This window comes from Etheostoma spectabile, chromosome 21 (assembly GCF_008692095.1).
Source record: "Etheostoma spectabile isolate EspeVRDwgs_2016 chromosome 21, UIUC_Espe_1.0, whole genome shotgun sequence".
Taxonomy (NCBI): domain Eukaryota; kingdom Metazoa; phylum Chordata; class Actinopteri; order Perciformes; family Percidae; genus Etheostoma; species Etheostoma spectabile.
Genome location: NC_045753.1, coordinates 17,184,222 through 17,201,345, shown reverse-complemented (window position 1 = coordinate 17,201,345; position 17,124 = coordinate 17,184,222). Strand labels below are relative to the sequence as shown.

Genomic DNA, 17,124 nt, shown 5'->3' with positions numbered 1-17,124 from the left:
TTCCGCTGCTTTATTTGACTCTTTTCACTCACACATTTTGAAATAATAAATGCTGTTGAACTTCTTGTCTCTTAAGCGTTTTTGGATGAGAATGTTTTTGGTGCATTTGTTTTGTTTTCACCCCGAGGGCTTCAGGAAAGTACAGATGTTGCAGACTCTCGGGCAATGTTTAGTTCTGAGGGTTTCAGCAGTGAAAGCTGTTTCTCGCAGACCTGGGGCATTTGTCTTTGACATTGTGACATGAAGTCTCTAATTTGATGATGTGCTCATGGACCCTGCAAGGAGAAAACAGCCTGCACTAGTGCTCAGCTGCCCCCTGGCTTGGGTGACCTCTGCTTAGGCACGGAACTTCAGTCTTAATTGTGTCTGGAGGAATTCTGCTGTTAAGACAAGCTTAAGTTAAGACCAGAGTTAAAAAGCAGTTAAACAGACAACAGGGTGCTCTACACTACACAGTGCTACACAGTGTGGCAATCTAGTCTCATCATTTTAATCAGCTGTATACAATTAAACCAGTTTATAGCTCAAACAAATGTTATATTCAGTTGAGCTTGAGCGGTAACACTGGGAAGGTATTCACTTGTATTTGCATATGTGAATAAGTATATAGTGCAGTTTAACAGTTTACATTTCTTGACACCCCTGAAACCTTCGTGCTTAAACTCTTAACTTTGTATTTCAAACTAAATAAGAGACAGTTTTAGACCCTACAAGGCCCATGTCAAAGGCAAACTATGTCCAAAGAATTTCAGAATATCAAAGTGAGCTTTTAAGAAAACAGAAAAATATATTGGTTTTTACAGTTTATGCCTGGAAGCTATTTTCATGTCTCTGACACTTGTGTTGCCGTCACAGCAGAGCCTAATTTGCCCTTGATTACTTTCAGACACTGATCTAAGCTTTGTCATGATATGTTAACATCCGTCCCCTGACTTTTTCGCGCTAAATCTCCACACACTTTAGAGGAAAACACACATCTCTCCTTTGATTGTGAAACATAATCATCTCCCGCTTCATTTGGCATTTAACACAGCTGTGATTTCTTCTCCCCTTTCCCTCAGTGATCATCTCTGTGTTGATTGCCTGTCCCGACGCTTGCGTGGCTCTCGTGTGTAGGCTAACATTTACAGGACTAAAGGCTGGTTTCACTGGAAAATTAGAGATCAGAACAGCTGATCAAGAAATAGATTACGAGAGTGACATTAACCACATAAGGTGTGAGAAGATGCAAAAAAAAACATTTTTTAATGAAAAATTATGGACTAAAAGTCAACGCAACAGGAATAGTTGTTCCTTAAGCCCACACCCAGCGATTTAAAGGTTGTTTTAAGTCACTGTTATCTTTTTATCTTTAGTGGAAACACACAGAACATTTTTGACAGTTGTTGCATGCATAATTCAAATAAATATTTACAGCACATTATGTGATATAATTGTACTATCAATCTACAGATATGTTCTTTAATAGACACACAATATGGTGTATGTACACTACTTTGATTTTGTTCAGACATCACGATTAAATATCAAATTTACAGTTTATACACTAATAATATGCAAAAATGAATGGGCTTTTTAAAAAATTATCACACTAAGACACAATACAGTTTGTGACACTGCCATTCAGAACAACAAGCATAATCTCATTTTGGCGCCCAATATTTGACAAATTAGCAATTTTAGGGATAGAATTTATTTCTTCTGTCATTGAAGCACATTTTATCATACGTGAGAAAACATAATTTTAACATAAATTTGAACAGCACATTTACAAATACTGCAGTCACCATGACTGACTGACTAGATTTCCAGACTTAACATTGAAATGACAGCTCAAAAATGATGGTGAACCTTCTTCACTGTCAGAATTGTTACTGCACCTCAGCATGACACTTGACATCACTGTCACTGTTTAGTTGCTTACGTCCTTTAGAATAGCAGCATAGGCACCCTGTATACAACGGAACATATGGATGAGAAAGTACACAGTTACAGATAACCACAGATCCACAGCCTTAGTCACTGTATCAATGCTTAAACAGCTGCAAAAACAATCTGACTGTGGATCAGTGGCTATGGGCAACATTATCCTTACTGCGAGAGCCAAGTTAAAGTCAGGAAGTGAACACTTCTGGCTGTGACCTTTCACCTCTGAGCCCACGTCCTGTCTCGACTTCAGTCTTCAGTCGGCGTAGAGGATGAACCCTGAGAATGTGCTATATTTGTTGCTGTTGCCCCCGTGGGCCTTTCCCCCATCCAATTTTATGAAAACCTCATCGCCTGCATCCAAATGAAGGATGACACTGTTGCTGGCGTAGTCATAACTCTGATCCTGGTCTTGGGCAATGGCGCTGGCCCTAACCTGGAATATGACATGCACACAAATACAAGTAGAGAGGAGGTGAAGAAATGTAAAATGCTGAGGAAAAGATAACAATGAAGAATTGTTTCATTGACTCTATGTTAGCAAAATGCAGTCAAGTATCAGAAATAAAATGCTAAAATAATTATTACAAATTGTTATTTACTAGGCTGAAATAATAGTAAGATGACACTACTGAAGTACAATAGATGATGATATTGAAATAAATATTTTGACGCACACAAACAAATGACTTGCTGATTTACTGGCTGACATGCGACCACACTTATTTTCCATGTGTAGGTTGACTAACAATCTTATTTTAAGAAAAGCATATTTGCAAGACGTGTGAACTGAATTTGAGAGATTGTGTAAAGTGTGTCCCCTGTGGTGAATATCTTGTTTTTCTCTCATGACTCAACTGAAAGGGTCGAGCTTGAGTCAGTCTGCCTCTGAGGAAGGATGGCGCTGCATATACTCTACCTTTACGTCATGTTCAACTCTTAGATCCACCTTTTACTGGGAGGACCACTGATAATGCCATGTTTATCCCAAATAGAAGTGTCATCGTGTCAGCACAGGGTAATTACTGAGGGTGTTAGATATACAGCATAACACCCAAATCTCTTCTTCATGTGTGTGTAAAAAGGGAAACTTGGGGAAGTTTCTTTATGTACAGTTATCCCCTCTAAGCTTTTGCTAATGTGTAATGATCTTGGTTGCCATGTTGGCCGTTACGCTGCAACCGTGTCATCCATACTTCAACCAGATTCTGGCAAAAAGATCTAAACTAAGTTAGAACCAAAATAGGAATGTGGAGTCCTAATTGGTGCCAATGCAGAACAAAAGCATATATCAAGAGCCTGCAGGGTCTGAGAAGAGAATTTGAGCTACAGATGACGCCAAGATGTTGGATTTGTGAGACCTGAAGGCATTAGAGCCAGGACTCCTTTCCCTCCCTGTGTCCACCCTCCACGCTATTGAAGCAGCATAATGTCCACCTCTGACAAAAAGACACTGACCAAAAATTTTAAATCATTTTGTGTCTTAAATGCAAAAATATTGTCTGTAGTTTGTGTGAGAAATGTAGTGATTTTAACCAGAGACTTGCATAGTAGTGGCTAAAGTATCCTGACAACGCTTTGCCCCTCTTGGACCAATTAAAGACATAATTAATACATATTGTTGTTCTACTTTTCCATTTGGACTGTGAATAACACACATTCAGTTGTATCATTGTGTAGGTGAACTAAACAGTAAGTGTAGTTAGTTTGCATGTTTGCCTGAAGCCATGTTTACATGACTTTTTAGTTTTTAATTGATCCTCATTATCCACATAGAGACTATGTATTTGTTTGTGCGTTGTAACTCAGTATCCACCCTGATAAAGTGTAATGTGATTTGTCAGAACGTTTAGTAATACTTTAATTCATAGGAATTCATTTTCATCCTATGGTTAGATATCTTGGAGCTCATAGTTGCATAAGACTGTAATAGATAATACACTTTTTTCAATTATGCTAGGTAAATGTAGCTTTATGTATGAAATGTGATAGACGACATTGCACAGTATTTACAGTGTCATTGCCCTTGAAAAAAAGCCGGGGGAAGTAGCTGAAGGAAGTCTTTACAAAGTGATAGTCAGCCAACAGGTGAATCATTCTTTTTCAAATATCCAGCTAACAATTCTTCCACACTGTAAGCATCACTTTTTCTTTTGTTTAAGTCAAAAATAAGCAGGTTTTATGGACTCTAAATATAATACTCACTTTACGTTACTTTCATATTAACTTTTTACTGCCCCATTTTAAAATTGAGACAATGTAAGAGAATACAATTAAAGTATTTGTGGTAAGAATTTAAATATGTGTGGGTTTGGGTATCCTGATGTATGTGATATAGTGTACCAACATGCAGAAAAGGAGTGGGGGGTAACATGAACACTGGACCTTCAGTATTCTGTCTAATGTGGTGTTGTATTGCACTGTGCGTTATTTTATTCTTTTAGGACAACATAAGACAAATATCTTACAGTATATTGCAGTTCAGTATGACAGCAACATGTGTTTAGTGTGTGATATCTCGCTATGCAACCTAGTAAAACACAGACGAAATGGCCACAGAGTTGAACCCACAGTTATATGAAACAGTCTCCACAAAAAATGGTCTCCATTAGATTCACTAATATGGCAATAACTGTGTGGCCATTTCACTGGATTACATTACAATGTGCAGGTGTTAATGTCTCCACTCTCTGTACTATCTGCCTGGCAGAGATGTTTGTAGGAAAATGTCTAGTCTCAGATTTACATGGTGTTTAATCAATGTCATCACCTGGGGCTTTAAAGACATTACAACACTATCCATGAGTATAGAAAATGTCATGATTCGATATTGAAACGCCTGAGCCTAACAGGCAGTCTGATAACCCACACTAGTGTGGCACATCATGGTTCCGTGAAGTTTGTTGTATTTCAAAGGGCACCAGCTTTGAACTAGCCACTACCCCAGGCTGTGTTTTGATGTGTGCAGAGTTGAGATAGCGCTGCACTTCTTCCACTCACTTCAACATGTACATCACTGGATGTGTAATATGCACAGATACACAATCGGGCAGCATGCCACTGTGCATTGTCATTATCTTGGACTATAACACTAGCCTAAGTCAGATCTAACATCACTATCCACATGAATGCATCACTACTCAATTTAGACTACAACCACACTGGTTACACTCTTCCCTGAGCAATTTGGATACAGGTTCATTCGAGTGTATGATTCAGGATTCTTAACTCATGGTAATAATTATACTATGTGTATGTAATTTTTTTTTTTAAGTCAACATGAACTATTAAACATTAGAAGTGTTTTGAGAAGGTGCCTGAGCATTTAAAAGGGTTACCCACCAGACTATTCTTGATCAGGTCAGCCCACATGCTGGTGCCATCTCCTCCCCTCATCAGCACATTGTAGATGAAAAAGTAAGTGCCAGGAATCTTACAGGTGAACTTGCCCGTTGTGCCTTCATAGTTACCACCAATATTAGTCACCACGTCATCAAATCGCAGAATATCGTAACCTTCTTGGGGGTTTCGTAGTCCTGCATAAAATGCCACCCGAGGCATGGTGCTGTATGTAGTTGTACTGACTGCCCCTCTACCACCTAAACCTAGAATCCCTGTCCGTACAATGTCCACACCATCTCCTGGTGGACCCTTAGGTCCTGGTGGGCCTGGCTCTCCAGGTGGTCCTGGGGGTCCGGGCTTGCCTGGACGTCCTAGTCTGCCTTGTGGGCCATGAGCACTGTAAGTAGGCAGAGGTGGGCCAATGCTATGATCACTCAGATCTGCATTGTTGTTCACCTGTAGGCCTGTGGTTGCTGCATCTGTTCCTGCGTGCACACCTGTATCCGACGTGCCCGTGCTGGGGAAGGGGTCACAGACCATGCGGCAGGTACCCAGCATCTCGTAGTGGCTCGCGCTGTCATCTATGCCACCTGTGCCAACGGAGCTGACCAGCACAGGAATGAGGACCACCAGAACCAAGACCAGCATGACCCCCACAGCAGCTGCCACCAGGGTCTTCCGCCCGATGCTCAGCCGGGGAAGGGGCTGTGCAGCCAGTGTGGAACTCTCCGGGGTGGAAATGGTGACTGTGAGTAGTGCTTCCACCTGGCAAAACGTAGACACAATGAGGATCTTCAATGGTGGAGATGGTGCCCAGGGAGAGCTGGTTTAAGTGTGTGAGTGAGTGACAGAACCGTCTAGGAGAAAGGGAGAGGGAGAGGAGCAAGGGACCGAAGTGATCAAAAGGAGAGAACGATTGAGAGAGTGAGGAGAGAGAGTAAGTGCAGAGGAGGAGGGAGAGAGTAAGACAGCTTGAGAGAGAAAAAAAAGAAAAGAAGCAAGGGGAGGAGAGAGTGAGCAACATGCACTCACTAACAATCTGAGTCAGGGCTGAGGAGGGCACTTTCCTACCGGCAGATGTGAGAAGACAGGGAGGGTGGTCGTAAGGAAGGAGTGTGATATATAGAGCATAGAGCATCATAAACCATCAGTTCATTGGATGATGAAAATTGAGATGGATAAAGAATTTGAGGTTTTGAGGGAAGTTTGCTTAGATGAGCAGGATCAACATTTATGGAAAGACCACTCATGTACTACTACTACTGAAATGTATGTACTTCAGTCTTGTGATCATTTTCTTTACATCTTTCAATAATATTAAACAATTGCCATTAAGATGGTGTTGTGCAGTCATGGAAGAAAGCATTTACCAGAGGTACCAGAGGATCTCATTTGAGACATCTATTTGTCAGCGGTCAAGTATAGATGTATATTTCTTCTGGTATAGTTTCCTTAGTTTAATGTGAGAGTTTTATCATGGTCTGAATGTCTATATGTTCCCTGCTTGCCTAGCAAGAGATCTTATACGTATACTGGCATGATTCCAAGCATCAGTGTTCAGTCAAGCCGTGACCTTCACAAAAATGACAAACTTTCAATGGGACAGTTCAGAATTTCTAAGTAAAACTCGGTTCTTTTTCTATTGGTAATGACAAGATTTTACTCACTAAATGAATTGCTGGGACGTAGGGTTGAGCCAACCTCACTAAAACACAAGCAGTCCGGCGATTAAACTGATTGCAACAAGTCCTACACCACTTCTGAAATCAAAGGTGATCATCATGACAGTATCCAAACTGTTTGCTGTGTATGTGATTTTGCAGTAACTTCACTGATCCACATAAAGGATTTTGTACAGCATTTTGACTGCAAATCATTAATTTTTATTAGTACAAAAAAATGTATTAAAGGGTGCAATTCAGAAGAAGAAGAAAAAAAACCAATTTGGATATGAATAGTGGCGTGCTGTGAGGAACAATATGTTAATCTGTCAACTATACACAGGAAACCTTGTACATAATCTCCCAGAAGATAACCAACCTTCAAATAATTAACAGACGTAACCACAAAACAAACCAAGTCACATTGAAGCAAGTACACAGACGTGGCTGCAGTAGGAATGAAAACGTTGGTACCATCCAAAGGTGCTAGATTTTCATGTGAGTAGTATAAGCAGAGAGTATTCCTCCACGTGTTTGATGCTGCTGCTGTCACAGGACCTGACAATGGTACTGAGTCAGACACCTCGAGCAGTGCGTTCTTGCTGAGTCTTTAGCTGATGACAACATACGCTAAATCAGAGAGCAGAGAGATGACCACATACGAGAGAAAAGGTATTTTATCTTCTTAAATGTTTTATTTAGCAAATTCTACATATAATACTTTATATATATATATATAGATAAATATAGATATAGATATATAGATATAGATATATCTATATATATATACATATACATACATACACACACACATTGGACTGACAAAAAGAAATTGACAAAGACATTTCAATCAAAATATTTCAATCAAAAATAAAAGAGTGAAGGTGGAGTAACCACACCAGACCACATCCAGTATTCTGTCTGTCCACCTTCTCTGTAAAGTGCTTTAGTGCCCACATGTGGCCTTTTAACATATTACAAATTATGTCAGCTCCACACAGCATCCAATTCCTTCACTCTAAGAAATAAATCCGTAAAATAACAGAAAAAGTACTGGCAGCTCATTGCCCGGACTTTCTACCGTAATCAAAAAACAGTATTTTTTTAGTAAAACAACTGTGTCAATGGTAAAAAAACAAAAACATAATACTTTCTGTTACATTGTAAATTGACAGAAATATACCTGTGAACCACGTACAAGGGACAATTACTGTTGAAATTTACAGTCATACAACTGTTAATTTACAGATATTTCTTAGAGTGTTGCTCTCACTCTTCTGCCCTCGCTGTGTGTGGATCCAAAGCTATAGAGAGAGCTAAACATGCAAAACATTAAAGCAACTCTTAGTTTTGGGGTGTTAGCATGCTTATATTTGCTAATCAGCACTAAACACAAAGTACAGCTTATGGGAATGTCAGTTTTGCAGGTATTTTGGTAAATCATAAATCAAAGTATTGAAGATTGTGCCAGATGAAAAGGGATCACTAAAGTAATTACATTTCATCATGAGGGGTGCATGCGTGTGTAATGCATTTCATGCAATAAAGACATTTCACTGAAAACCACAAATGTCGACCTCATGGTGGTGCTAGAGGAAAAGTGGTTTCGAGTCCTTATTTAATGCATACACATGACATTAATATAAATATTATCATCCCACTCAATGACTACTTACCAAAATGTTGAACTGTTCCTGTTTTTGTTGCTTGTTCTGTCAGACAATATTGTGTTTTGGAATAAACAAAACTGAATTTAATGGTTGAAAGACAACATTGGGGTCGAAAGCAGGAAGTCCTGTGACATTATACAAAAGGCCTTTTTTGGGCAGCTAGTTTGAATTGTAGAAGGAGGATAAGCACAGGTGATACTTATAACATTAACAATAGCTCTGGTGTATTCAAGGGGCTCATGAGACTGTTAAATGGAATTCAGCCATGGTCAATTTTATTATTCAGTTACAGAAGACTGGGGATCCTGTATCATGCTTCAACTCAGTGTTGACTTTTTCAATATTTAGCCATGTTTTAGTAGCCTAAACCTGACAATATGTGGCATGTTGGAAACATATCCCAGGTTCCGCTGTCTTTGGCATAGCAATGTCCAGTTATCTGAATTTGGAAAAGTGAAATCCAGACAACAATTATGTTTCCTCTAAAACAGATATGGCAAAGAATATTAAAGTATTCATGCATATTTTGTAGGAGACATATTTGCATTGTATTGTCTCCTACAGTTTGTTGAAAGAATTGAAGGTCACAGACAGTGGTGGCAAGTATTTATTTAGCCTGTTATGTCTTTAATTTAAAAGTGGAATCCTATGGAGGGATTAGACAATGCCCTCTACAAGTCCAAGCAGTGTCAGGAGCTTGCTTCCACATTCATGTTTTGTTGACTGTGTAATGACAAAAAGTGCAATACAACTCATCATGTCACTATAACAGGCCAACTGTAGGATAACTAATTTATACTGGTACCTTAAAATCATGAAAATGAAACATTTATGGTTACAGTTAATAAGAAAGGCTGATGTTTTTACTTTTTTAAAGTGTTTATTCATACATCATTCAGTCAGTCCTCTAAAATGCTCATAAAGCTGCCCATCTCTATGGTTGGATCTTTCAGAGATGATGTACTTTTGGCTGCAGCTCCATTCAGATGAGTCCTACATTCACTTTTAAAAGGAAACACGCCTGCTGTGACATTACGTGTTGGAGTTTGGCCAGAAGTGCAACTCTCTTGAACACAAACATTTAATGTCAGAAAAATCAGTGTAACAGCAATGTGTGGCCTCTGTGAATCCCTGCTGACTCCCTTGCCCTTTAAGCTGATATTTCTCACAACTTCCTGCAGATGGAGAAGTGACTGACAGCCAAAATCTATTTAGGGTAATAAAATGTATGATGAACATATTTAAAAGTGACTGTGCTGTTTTCTCCTCCTTCCCCATTTCACTAACTGCATTTACTTCTTTTGACCAGAGGATGACGCTGCTCACTCTTGTAGAGATTAAAAAGGATAAAAAGGAAGTAAAGCAGTCAGAAACAACTGGGTTACGATGAAAAACCTTACCCTTTAAAACATTAAAAACTTGGTGAATTCTGTCAACAGATTGTCACATTAAGTAACATTTACAACTCGTTCGGTTGTGATGTGGTTTGATTAAGCAGCCTAGAAACAAGATTGTCTATCTCAGTATTTTTAACAAATTCAAGATGTATGGTGTTGAGTTATACATGGGTTGCACTGTCGGGACATCTTCCATGCATCAACGAGAACTTATCAGCAATACAGTGAAGGAAGGTGTAGACCTCCCATCACGAGCAGCCTTGCTCACATTCCAGCACTGACACACAGGGCGGCCTTTTCAGTAACTGGAGAGTTTAGGAAGCAACAGGCCATCTTTGATGTCTATATTCAGGATGAACTCAGCTGGATAGTGCATTCATCTGAGTTTTGGTAGATGCAGGGTGAATATATTTTGTGCTAGTGTCTATTGGTTAATTTTGTATCAAAGCAAAGCTTTTAAAGCAGGGTAGACATAAAAACGATATATCGGTGTGAGAAATTACATTTGGTACTTTAGTTTTGGCTTGAAATAGTATACATACATAGATACAAATAGTTCGTTGGGTTGACAAAATGAAGTATGTGTGGTGAAGATAATTCACAAGCAAACAACAAAGTCAAGATAGTGTAGAACCCCTGATCTTTTCAAAGTGATTATGTTTCATTGACATTTGATGTAATATCCCCTTTTATAAAAGGAAAGTGTATCAGCCCCTTGTATGTTTACACAAGGGTTCAAACAGAGCAACTTCCTTGATTCTTCCTTTATGGACTCTTCCTTTTAAGGCAATGGGCCACTGCCTTGCAGTCCCTCTTGGGATTCTGTGGGAATTCCTTAGCTGGTTTGCTTGGCAGTTGGTTTTCAATCCTTAAATATTGTTATTTCAGGGTGGGAGGTTGGGACGGAGAAGGAATTGAAACAATGTGCCATGTTGACTTGACAAAGCTCTATCCTGAGTTCGTACACTATTGTGTGAGGTTGCTGTTATCTATAATATGTGAAACGAGAATTCAGTCTCTAGGGCTGTGATGTCTCACTGATCCTTGCACATCCTCTTCATTTTGTTTAATTCCATTTGATACTAATTGAATTGCTCATATGGACTGTAACATATAATTCAGTGCTGTTTACATGTTACAAAATAGCCCTGAAAGGGCATTTCATAATTATATCTTCATTATCCTCTTTTATGGATGTATTTGGAAGTTTCAACTTGAAGCTTATTAGGAATATCCTGTTCTGTCCTGTTTGTTTTCTTTGAGGTCTACAATCTTATCTCCTATCAGTCACACCTCCAATTGCTGAGCAGAAAGTGCCAAAATCAGAGCTTGTCTTGCTAGTAAATTTACAGCGGCTGGAATCTACTCCTTACAAACAGTAGACACGTATTTCCCTTTTTAGGGCATGAGAATCTATTACGTAATTTAGGGAGCACCTCGGATCTCTAGCAAACTCGCCTGTGTGGAAGCGGGAGGTGTTGACACAGAGCGGCACCCCTGTTGACCAATAAGACGCCAAGGAAGTTGCATTCTTGCTGGTTGATTGGTTAAGAGGGCGCACAACGTTGGTTGACGTTTAGGTTGCTCGCGCTCACTCTCTGGCTGGGAGTTTTTCACGTTGATGGTTTTACAGGGGTAGTTGTAGTCTTCATACCGGAGGGAGAACTGATCTGGAAAAAAGCAGTCGGGAGTATTATAGACTTTTGTAGCGGTAGTTTGAGAGACAACTGCCTCAGGTGGTAGGACACTTACTTGTTTTTCTCTTGGATAGTGTTATAAAGTTGTCACCATGCCGGTTTTTCACACAAAGACGATAGAAAGTATCCTGGAGCCGGTGGCTCAGCAGATATCCCATCTGGTGATAATGCACGAAGAAGGTGAAGTTGACGGGAAAGCTATTCCAGATCTGACGGCGCCGGTGGCTGCCGTGCAGGCGGCTGTTAGCAACCTTGTTCGAGTGAGTAACTTTCTCCCCTTTTGTAAACTGTATCTGGTAAAGTCTGCCTGAACTCGGCGGGTGTTGTAGGCTACCTGTCGCTCTTTGTCCCACGCCGTCTGCTTTCGAATTAACTTATTTGAACGTTGAAACACAACGCTCACTGGTACACTAGCTAGCTCTGTCTTAATATGTTTTATTGCAGAGAAGATTTTTCAATGCTATTAAAGTTTCTTGAGGTTGTTTGACTCGGGGCAAAGGGCAGTGACGCCCTTTTCCCCTTGAAAATATGCCCTGCCTCTTCATCTGACTGCCATGTGTTGACGTAGGCACTGCAGCCTGCTGGTATGAGCCAGGTAGTGGAGCAGGCTCCATGGAATTCCTGTTTATTTTAAATTCAGTTCATTTGAAGGACGGCTGCACTAGTAATAGTGAATATAGAATATAGCTGTGAATAAAAATATGTATGAACCTCAAATACAGAATATTTGTTTTCAGGAACCCTGTTCAAACCTCATTGGGACAGTTTATTGCAATAGATGTATTTTGCAACCAAAACTTCCCAAAAGATGTACATATACAACACTGCTGCATGTGACAGTTAGAGAAATGATTGATTATTGATGCATGTCATAAATATCCTTTGCCAGCTGTCAATGCTCTGCTAAATCAGAATCAGCTTTATATAAAGGTACGAAATGGAATTAGTAAGCACTGTCATACTTCCACCAATGCTGCACAAGTGTCAACATTGATAATTTGCAAGTGGCTCTGGTGTTGTGACTCATCAGACTGTGTGATCTGATAAGGAATCTCGCTATAGTCCTTCTGCAAAAAATGTATTTACTGTTTTCACATACTGTAATTTGATAGCTGTCAACTAAAGTTGTACATTGTGATAGCTGTGATTGCACAAAAACGTTAGTCAGTAGTGAATAATGTAGGTATTTATGCAAAGAAAGAAATCCTCACCTCAAAATGTGATGTTTTTCCATAGCTGACTCACAGCATTGGTCATATATTCTGAAGAAACACAGAATGTGCATCAATAACTACATAAGCTTATGCATTGATGACCTAGAACTTAAAACCACAAGATTTAAACAAATTGTTGACACATTTTTGAGAGAACCTGGCAACTAGCAAAAAACAAACTGAACTAAAAATAAAACTTCCTTGGTAGAGTAACTATAATATTGACTCACTCTATGGGAAGTGCTCTTACATTATCATATCTGGTTGGTGTCCATAATGTTTTTTTTTACCCACACAGAGCAATTGAAATGTGTTGAGAGCTATTAGTTATGCATTTCCAGGCTGTTCTGAAAGCCTCTTGACAAGATGCAGCTGTGGATTCTAATATTTTTAGAATCAAAACCGACTTGACCACAATGGTGATCCTCAGAGCCACATAGCGTGGTACCAAGTTAAATGTTGTTTCCTCAAATTTTTAACCTGAAACACAAACCAATACAGGGAAGGGTTCTTACAACGGAAGCACGGAGATATGAGGGGGCTGGCAGATAGAAATTAAGGCAGACTTGGTTCATGTGTGTTGTTCTCTCTGTCACCCTGGCAGTTGAGCGATATGTTTGGATAATTGCTCTTTGCTCTCCTGTCAGCAAAGGAATTCTGTTTAGCGGGATTGCCTACCAGTAGCCTGCGGTTTATTTAGTAGGTTTTATGGTTCATAACCATTTCAAACTAGTTGACTTCATTCTATGCCTTTTTTTATTATTCAATACCATCAAATTATAGGTAGGGTTGGGTACAGAAACCTGGTTCCACTATGGAACCGTATCCTATGCAATCGGATCAGATTAGAACGCAAATTTGGGTTCTTAATTTCATTTACACTTAATCTGTCAACTGAAATATTTTTCCTCTGTTGCTCCAAAATAGACGTAAAAATATCACTCTTTCTCTGTAGTGTAGGGTTTTATTATATATTTAAGTACTTACCTACTAAACGTAAAACGTTAATATTTTGTTAAATTTAAATAATTTTCAATTAAAAAAAACTCTATAAAAGTATACCCCATTGTGTCAACAGCCACACGACTTCCTTCCTCTAAGAGGCATTTTGAGAGAGGCGTTTAGATGGGGTGTTATGTTTATTTTTGACATCATTTGTTGACAGAAGACACTCTCTACCAAATCATACTGCAGTAATACCTTGGATAACAGGTCATAAAACATTTTTTGTTTTACAATTTTCATTAACAATTTTGATTGCACAAATTTAAAACTTTTGACTTGAACAGATGTTAATTATACCATAACCAATTATTGGATTTTGTAATCAAATGTAACTACTAATAGTGCAGTGATCTGCATGGAAAAATTAAAACAATTCAAATCAGGGTTGTTAAAGGTCATTAAAGATACATGTACTAGTCTGTCATTTAAAAGAGTTATAATACTTGGTAAAGAAGAAAAATCAGACCTACCACTTCCCTTATTTTTTTAGATACGTGCTACTACTGCAAAGTTAAAGTGAGCACAGTAAAACATAGTTGAAATCATCAAAACATTGCTATATACTCTATTTACAATGGTGGTGTCAATGAAACTGCTTATTTGTATGATGTCCTGTTATGTTCTTAAACCGCCCAACAAAGTACAAGCAAACTTTGTATTTCACAATTAATGTTTTCTGTCAAATTGTTTATAGATCTCAACGTTTCCGACTGCACTTGAAGGCAACTTTATTTCACAGGAGAGGGAGAGAGAAAGAAAAGAGACAAGTGACACACAGCGAGTGCTTTGTTGTCGCAGGAAATGTTCAGCTATTACACAAACTCCAGGGCTGTTGATTGGTTGTGTTCCGTTTTTACCCTCATAGTGTTTTAAAACTTTCTTGTGGCAGCGATAGAGGCAGTGATGTTTCCTGTTTACAGTACGGGGTTTTCACACCAGCTCAAACCATAGCTCATGTCAGTTAAATGATTTTCCTCCGCAGCGTGATGTAGGGTTGTTCTTTTACAAAAGGTAAGTCAGCCTCAAGTTTTCGCCGCAGGCCCGCTGTGTTTTTTGGAGTGCAATTAATGGAAAGACCTGCGTTTTTGCTGGATTGTCGGACGGACAATGCAGGCCTTGTGAACGCAGCCTTAACAGCCAACTCTGCTGCTTTTTTATATATAATCTTTTTTTTTTTTTAAAGATTAGTTTTTGGACACATGAAAGGGGAAAGAGAAGAGACATGACTGCTCTACCAACTGAGTTAACATGGCCACACATTATAGCCTCTTTTACTTTGTTTTTTGGGGCTTACACTCTTATTAGATGTGTGTACCCATGTTATTACCCAATTTCAAAATATGAGAACCTAGCTGTTTTCAGCAAAAAAGATCTGATTGTGTGCTTTCTGCTCGGTACCAGCCGCTAGCTAGTGAAGAAAAAAGAATATTATTTAGCAACTAAAGAAGAGCAATGAAAAGGACCTGAAAGGAGAGTAAATATTGGACTAACATTCATCTGTAAAAAGACAAATGTTTGCTACACATTAGGTAGCCTGTGATGTTAGAAGATGATATGTTAGAGATGGGTTTGTGTTAGCTTGTTTTAAAAGTTCCTCTATGCCCCAAAGTGGCAAAAGAAATCAATAAATGTGACTTTAAATATTGAAACATTTACATTGTTGCCAACATGAATGCCGCGCTTGTTAGCATTTCCACATGAAAATGTCTTGTTCAACCTCAACTCTCATGGGTTGAAATGATTCAGGCTTTGTGGACATTCTGAATTGTGATCAGATGTTTCCAACAGTGGCATGAATGAGTAGGCCTGTATTTTTTTCCAGTTGTTGTAGAAACACTAAAACATGGACAGTATTATGATGTCATTGAAGTTAATAATCAGATATAATTTCTTTTGGTTTTAATCCCATTAGTCATACATTGCAAAGATCAAGAATTAACTGTGTGTGTGTGTGTGTGTGTGTGTGTGTGTGTGTGTGTGTGTGTGTGTGTGTGTGTGTGTGTGTGTGTGTGTGTGTGTGTGTGTGTGTGTGTGTGTGTGTGTGTGTGTGTGTGTGTGTGTGTGTGTGTGTGTGTGTGTGTGTGTGTGTGTGTGTGTGTGTGTGTGTGTGTGTGTGTGTGTGTGTGTGTGTTTCCTATCTTTTGGTTTTTTCATAGTCTTGATTTGTAGTATTTTCAGCTGTTGCTCAGTCACTCAGTTTAAATGACTATAGAGTAAATGATCATCCTTGGAAAGGAAAGGCTTGAAGCTGTCTAATTGCATTTCTTTAGAGATTCTCAGGGTGGGGCTGTGCCAAAGAAAAGATATTCATCTCATTGTCTGTCGCCCAGAAAACCACATGTTGCTCCCTCATGAATTCTCTTTAAAATGTCTTACGACAGAAGATTAAACACAGTTAATCAAGGTGGATTTTGAGAGACCTGAAAATATGATTGGGTTACAAATTACATATTCGCATGGTTGCCAGACACAGACAAAGAAGTTAAGCTTTTTGATACTCTTGGATGCCAAAGTGTGTCTAAGAAGACCTGGTGTACTCACTGTGATAAATGTGTAGACCTTTAAATGTATTAATTTGGAAGGGCCTAATCTTGTTATTCCAGATGATATAAACTGACACATTATTTAAAGTATAGCATGACTACAAACCACTGTGAGTCAAATGACAAACTGAGGCCTAACGAAGATCCATCACTAGTGCTCAGCATCTATTGAGACAATGAACCAGACCTCAATTAAAGATGAATGTGGGGAATGTGAAGAATTCCCAGCAAGCAGGAATGCATCCCTGCTCATAGGGGGGTTGAGCTGATTCTTTGAATGAACAATTCTCGTGGTGAATAAGAATATCTGTGTATTTATTTGTTACACTTTGTTTTACAAAGTTAGGAAAGCAACGTTTAAGGCAGGCCTGACGTTGCCTTAAACATGAAGAATGATCCCAGTCACTTCCACGCAGTGAGTCATATAGACTGGTATCAGATCAGTACTCCGGATCGGCCAATACTCAAAGCCCAGGTATCGGTTTCAGACTGGGGACTAAAAAAGTTGGATTGTGCATCCCTATTCTAGTTTAGTCTCATATCTGTCAAACCTTTAATCTGAAAACATTCTAAGTAAAATTATTTTGCTGTGCACGTCACAGTCAAATGTTTTACTTCAATCAAATTTAGTAATAGTATCAGATCATAACAAGAGTTATCTCAAGACAC

At 39.0% G+C, this 17,124-nt stretch overlaps 2 protein-coding genes across 3 annotated transcripts in view; one reads left to right on the top strand and one right to left on the bottom strand.

The window, feature by feature from the left end:
• Positions 1–6,202, bottom strand: LOC116671633 (C1q-related factor). The gene is made up of 2 exons (XM_032502981.1): positions 5,269–6,202; positions 1–2,362 (listed from the first exon to the last, which is right to left on the bottom strand). The coding sequence occupies exons 1-2, from the start codon at positions 5,914–5,916 to the stop codon at positions 2,183–2,185; spliced, it is 828 nt and encodes a 275-aa protein (XP_032358872.1). The 5' UTR covers positions 5,917–6,202; the 3' UTR covers positions 1–2,182.
• Positions 6,203–11,581: 5,379 nt separating this feature from the next.
• Positions 11,582–17,124, top strand: part of LOC116671183 (vinculin) — a 28,878-nt gene continuing 23,335 nt past the window's right edge. The window contains exon 1 of one of the 2 annotated variants that reach the window (XM_032502200.1): positions 11,582–11,953. In XM_032502200.1, coding sequence (XP_032358091.1) covers positions 11,786–11,953 — 168 coding nt within the window. In that variant the 5' untranslated portion in view covers positions 11,582–11,785. The remainder of the gene's footprint in view (positions 11,954–17,124) is intronic. The other variant, XM_032502201.1, reaches the window with a different exon arrangement.

What these genes read in the sequence shown, in the direction of transcription:
- LOC116671633 (XM_032502981.1), bottom strand. Translation starts at nt 5,916, where the DNA reads ATGCTGGTCTTGGTTCTGGTGGTCCTCATTCCTGTGCTGGTCAGCTCC. An exon ending in ACCTGATCAAGAATAGTCTG is followed by an intron (nt 2,363 to 5,268) that starts GTGGGTAACCCT and finishes GTCATATTCCAG; the next exon opens with GTTAGGGCCAGCGCCATTGC.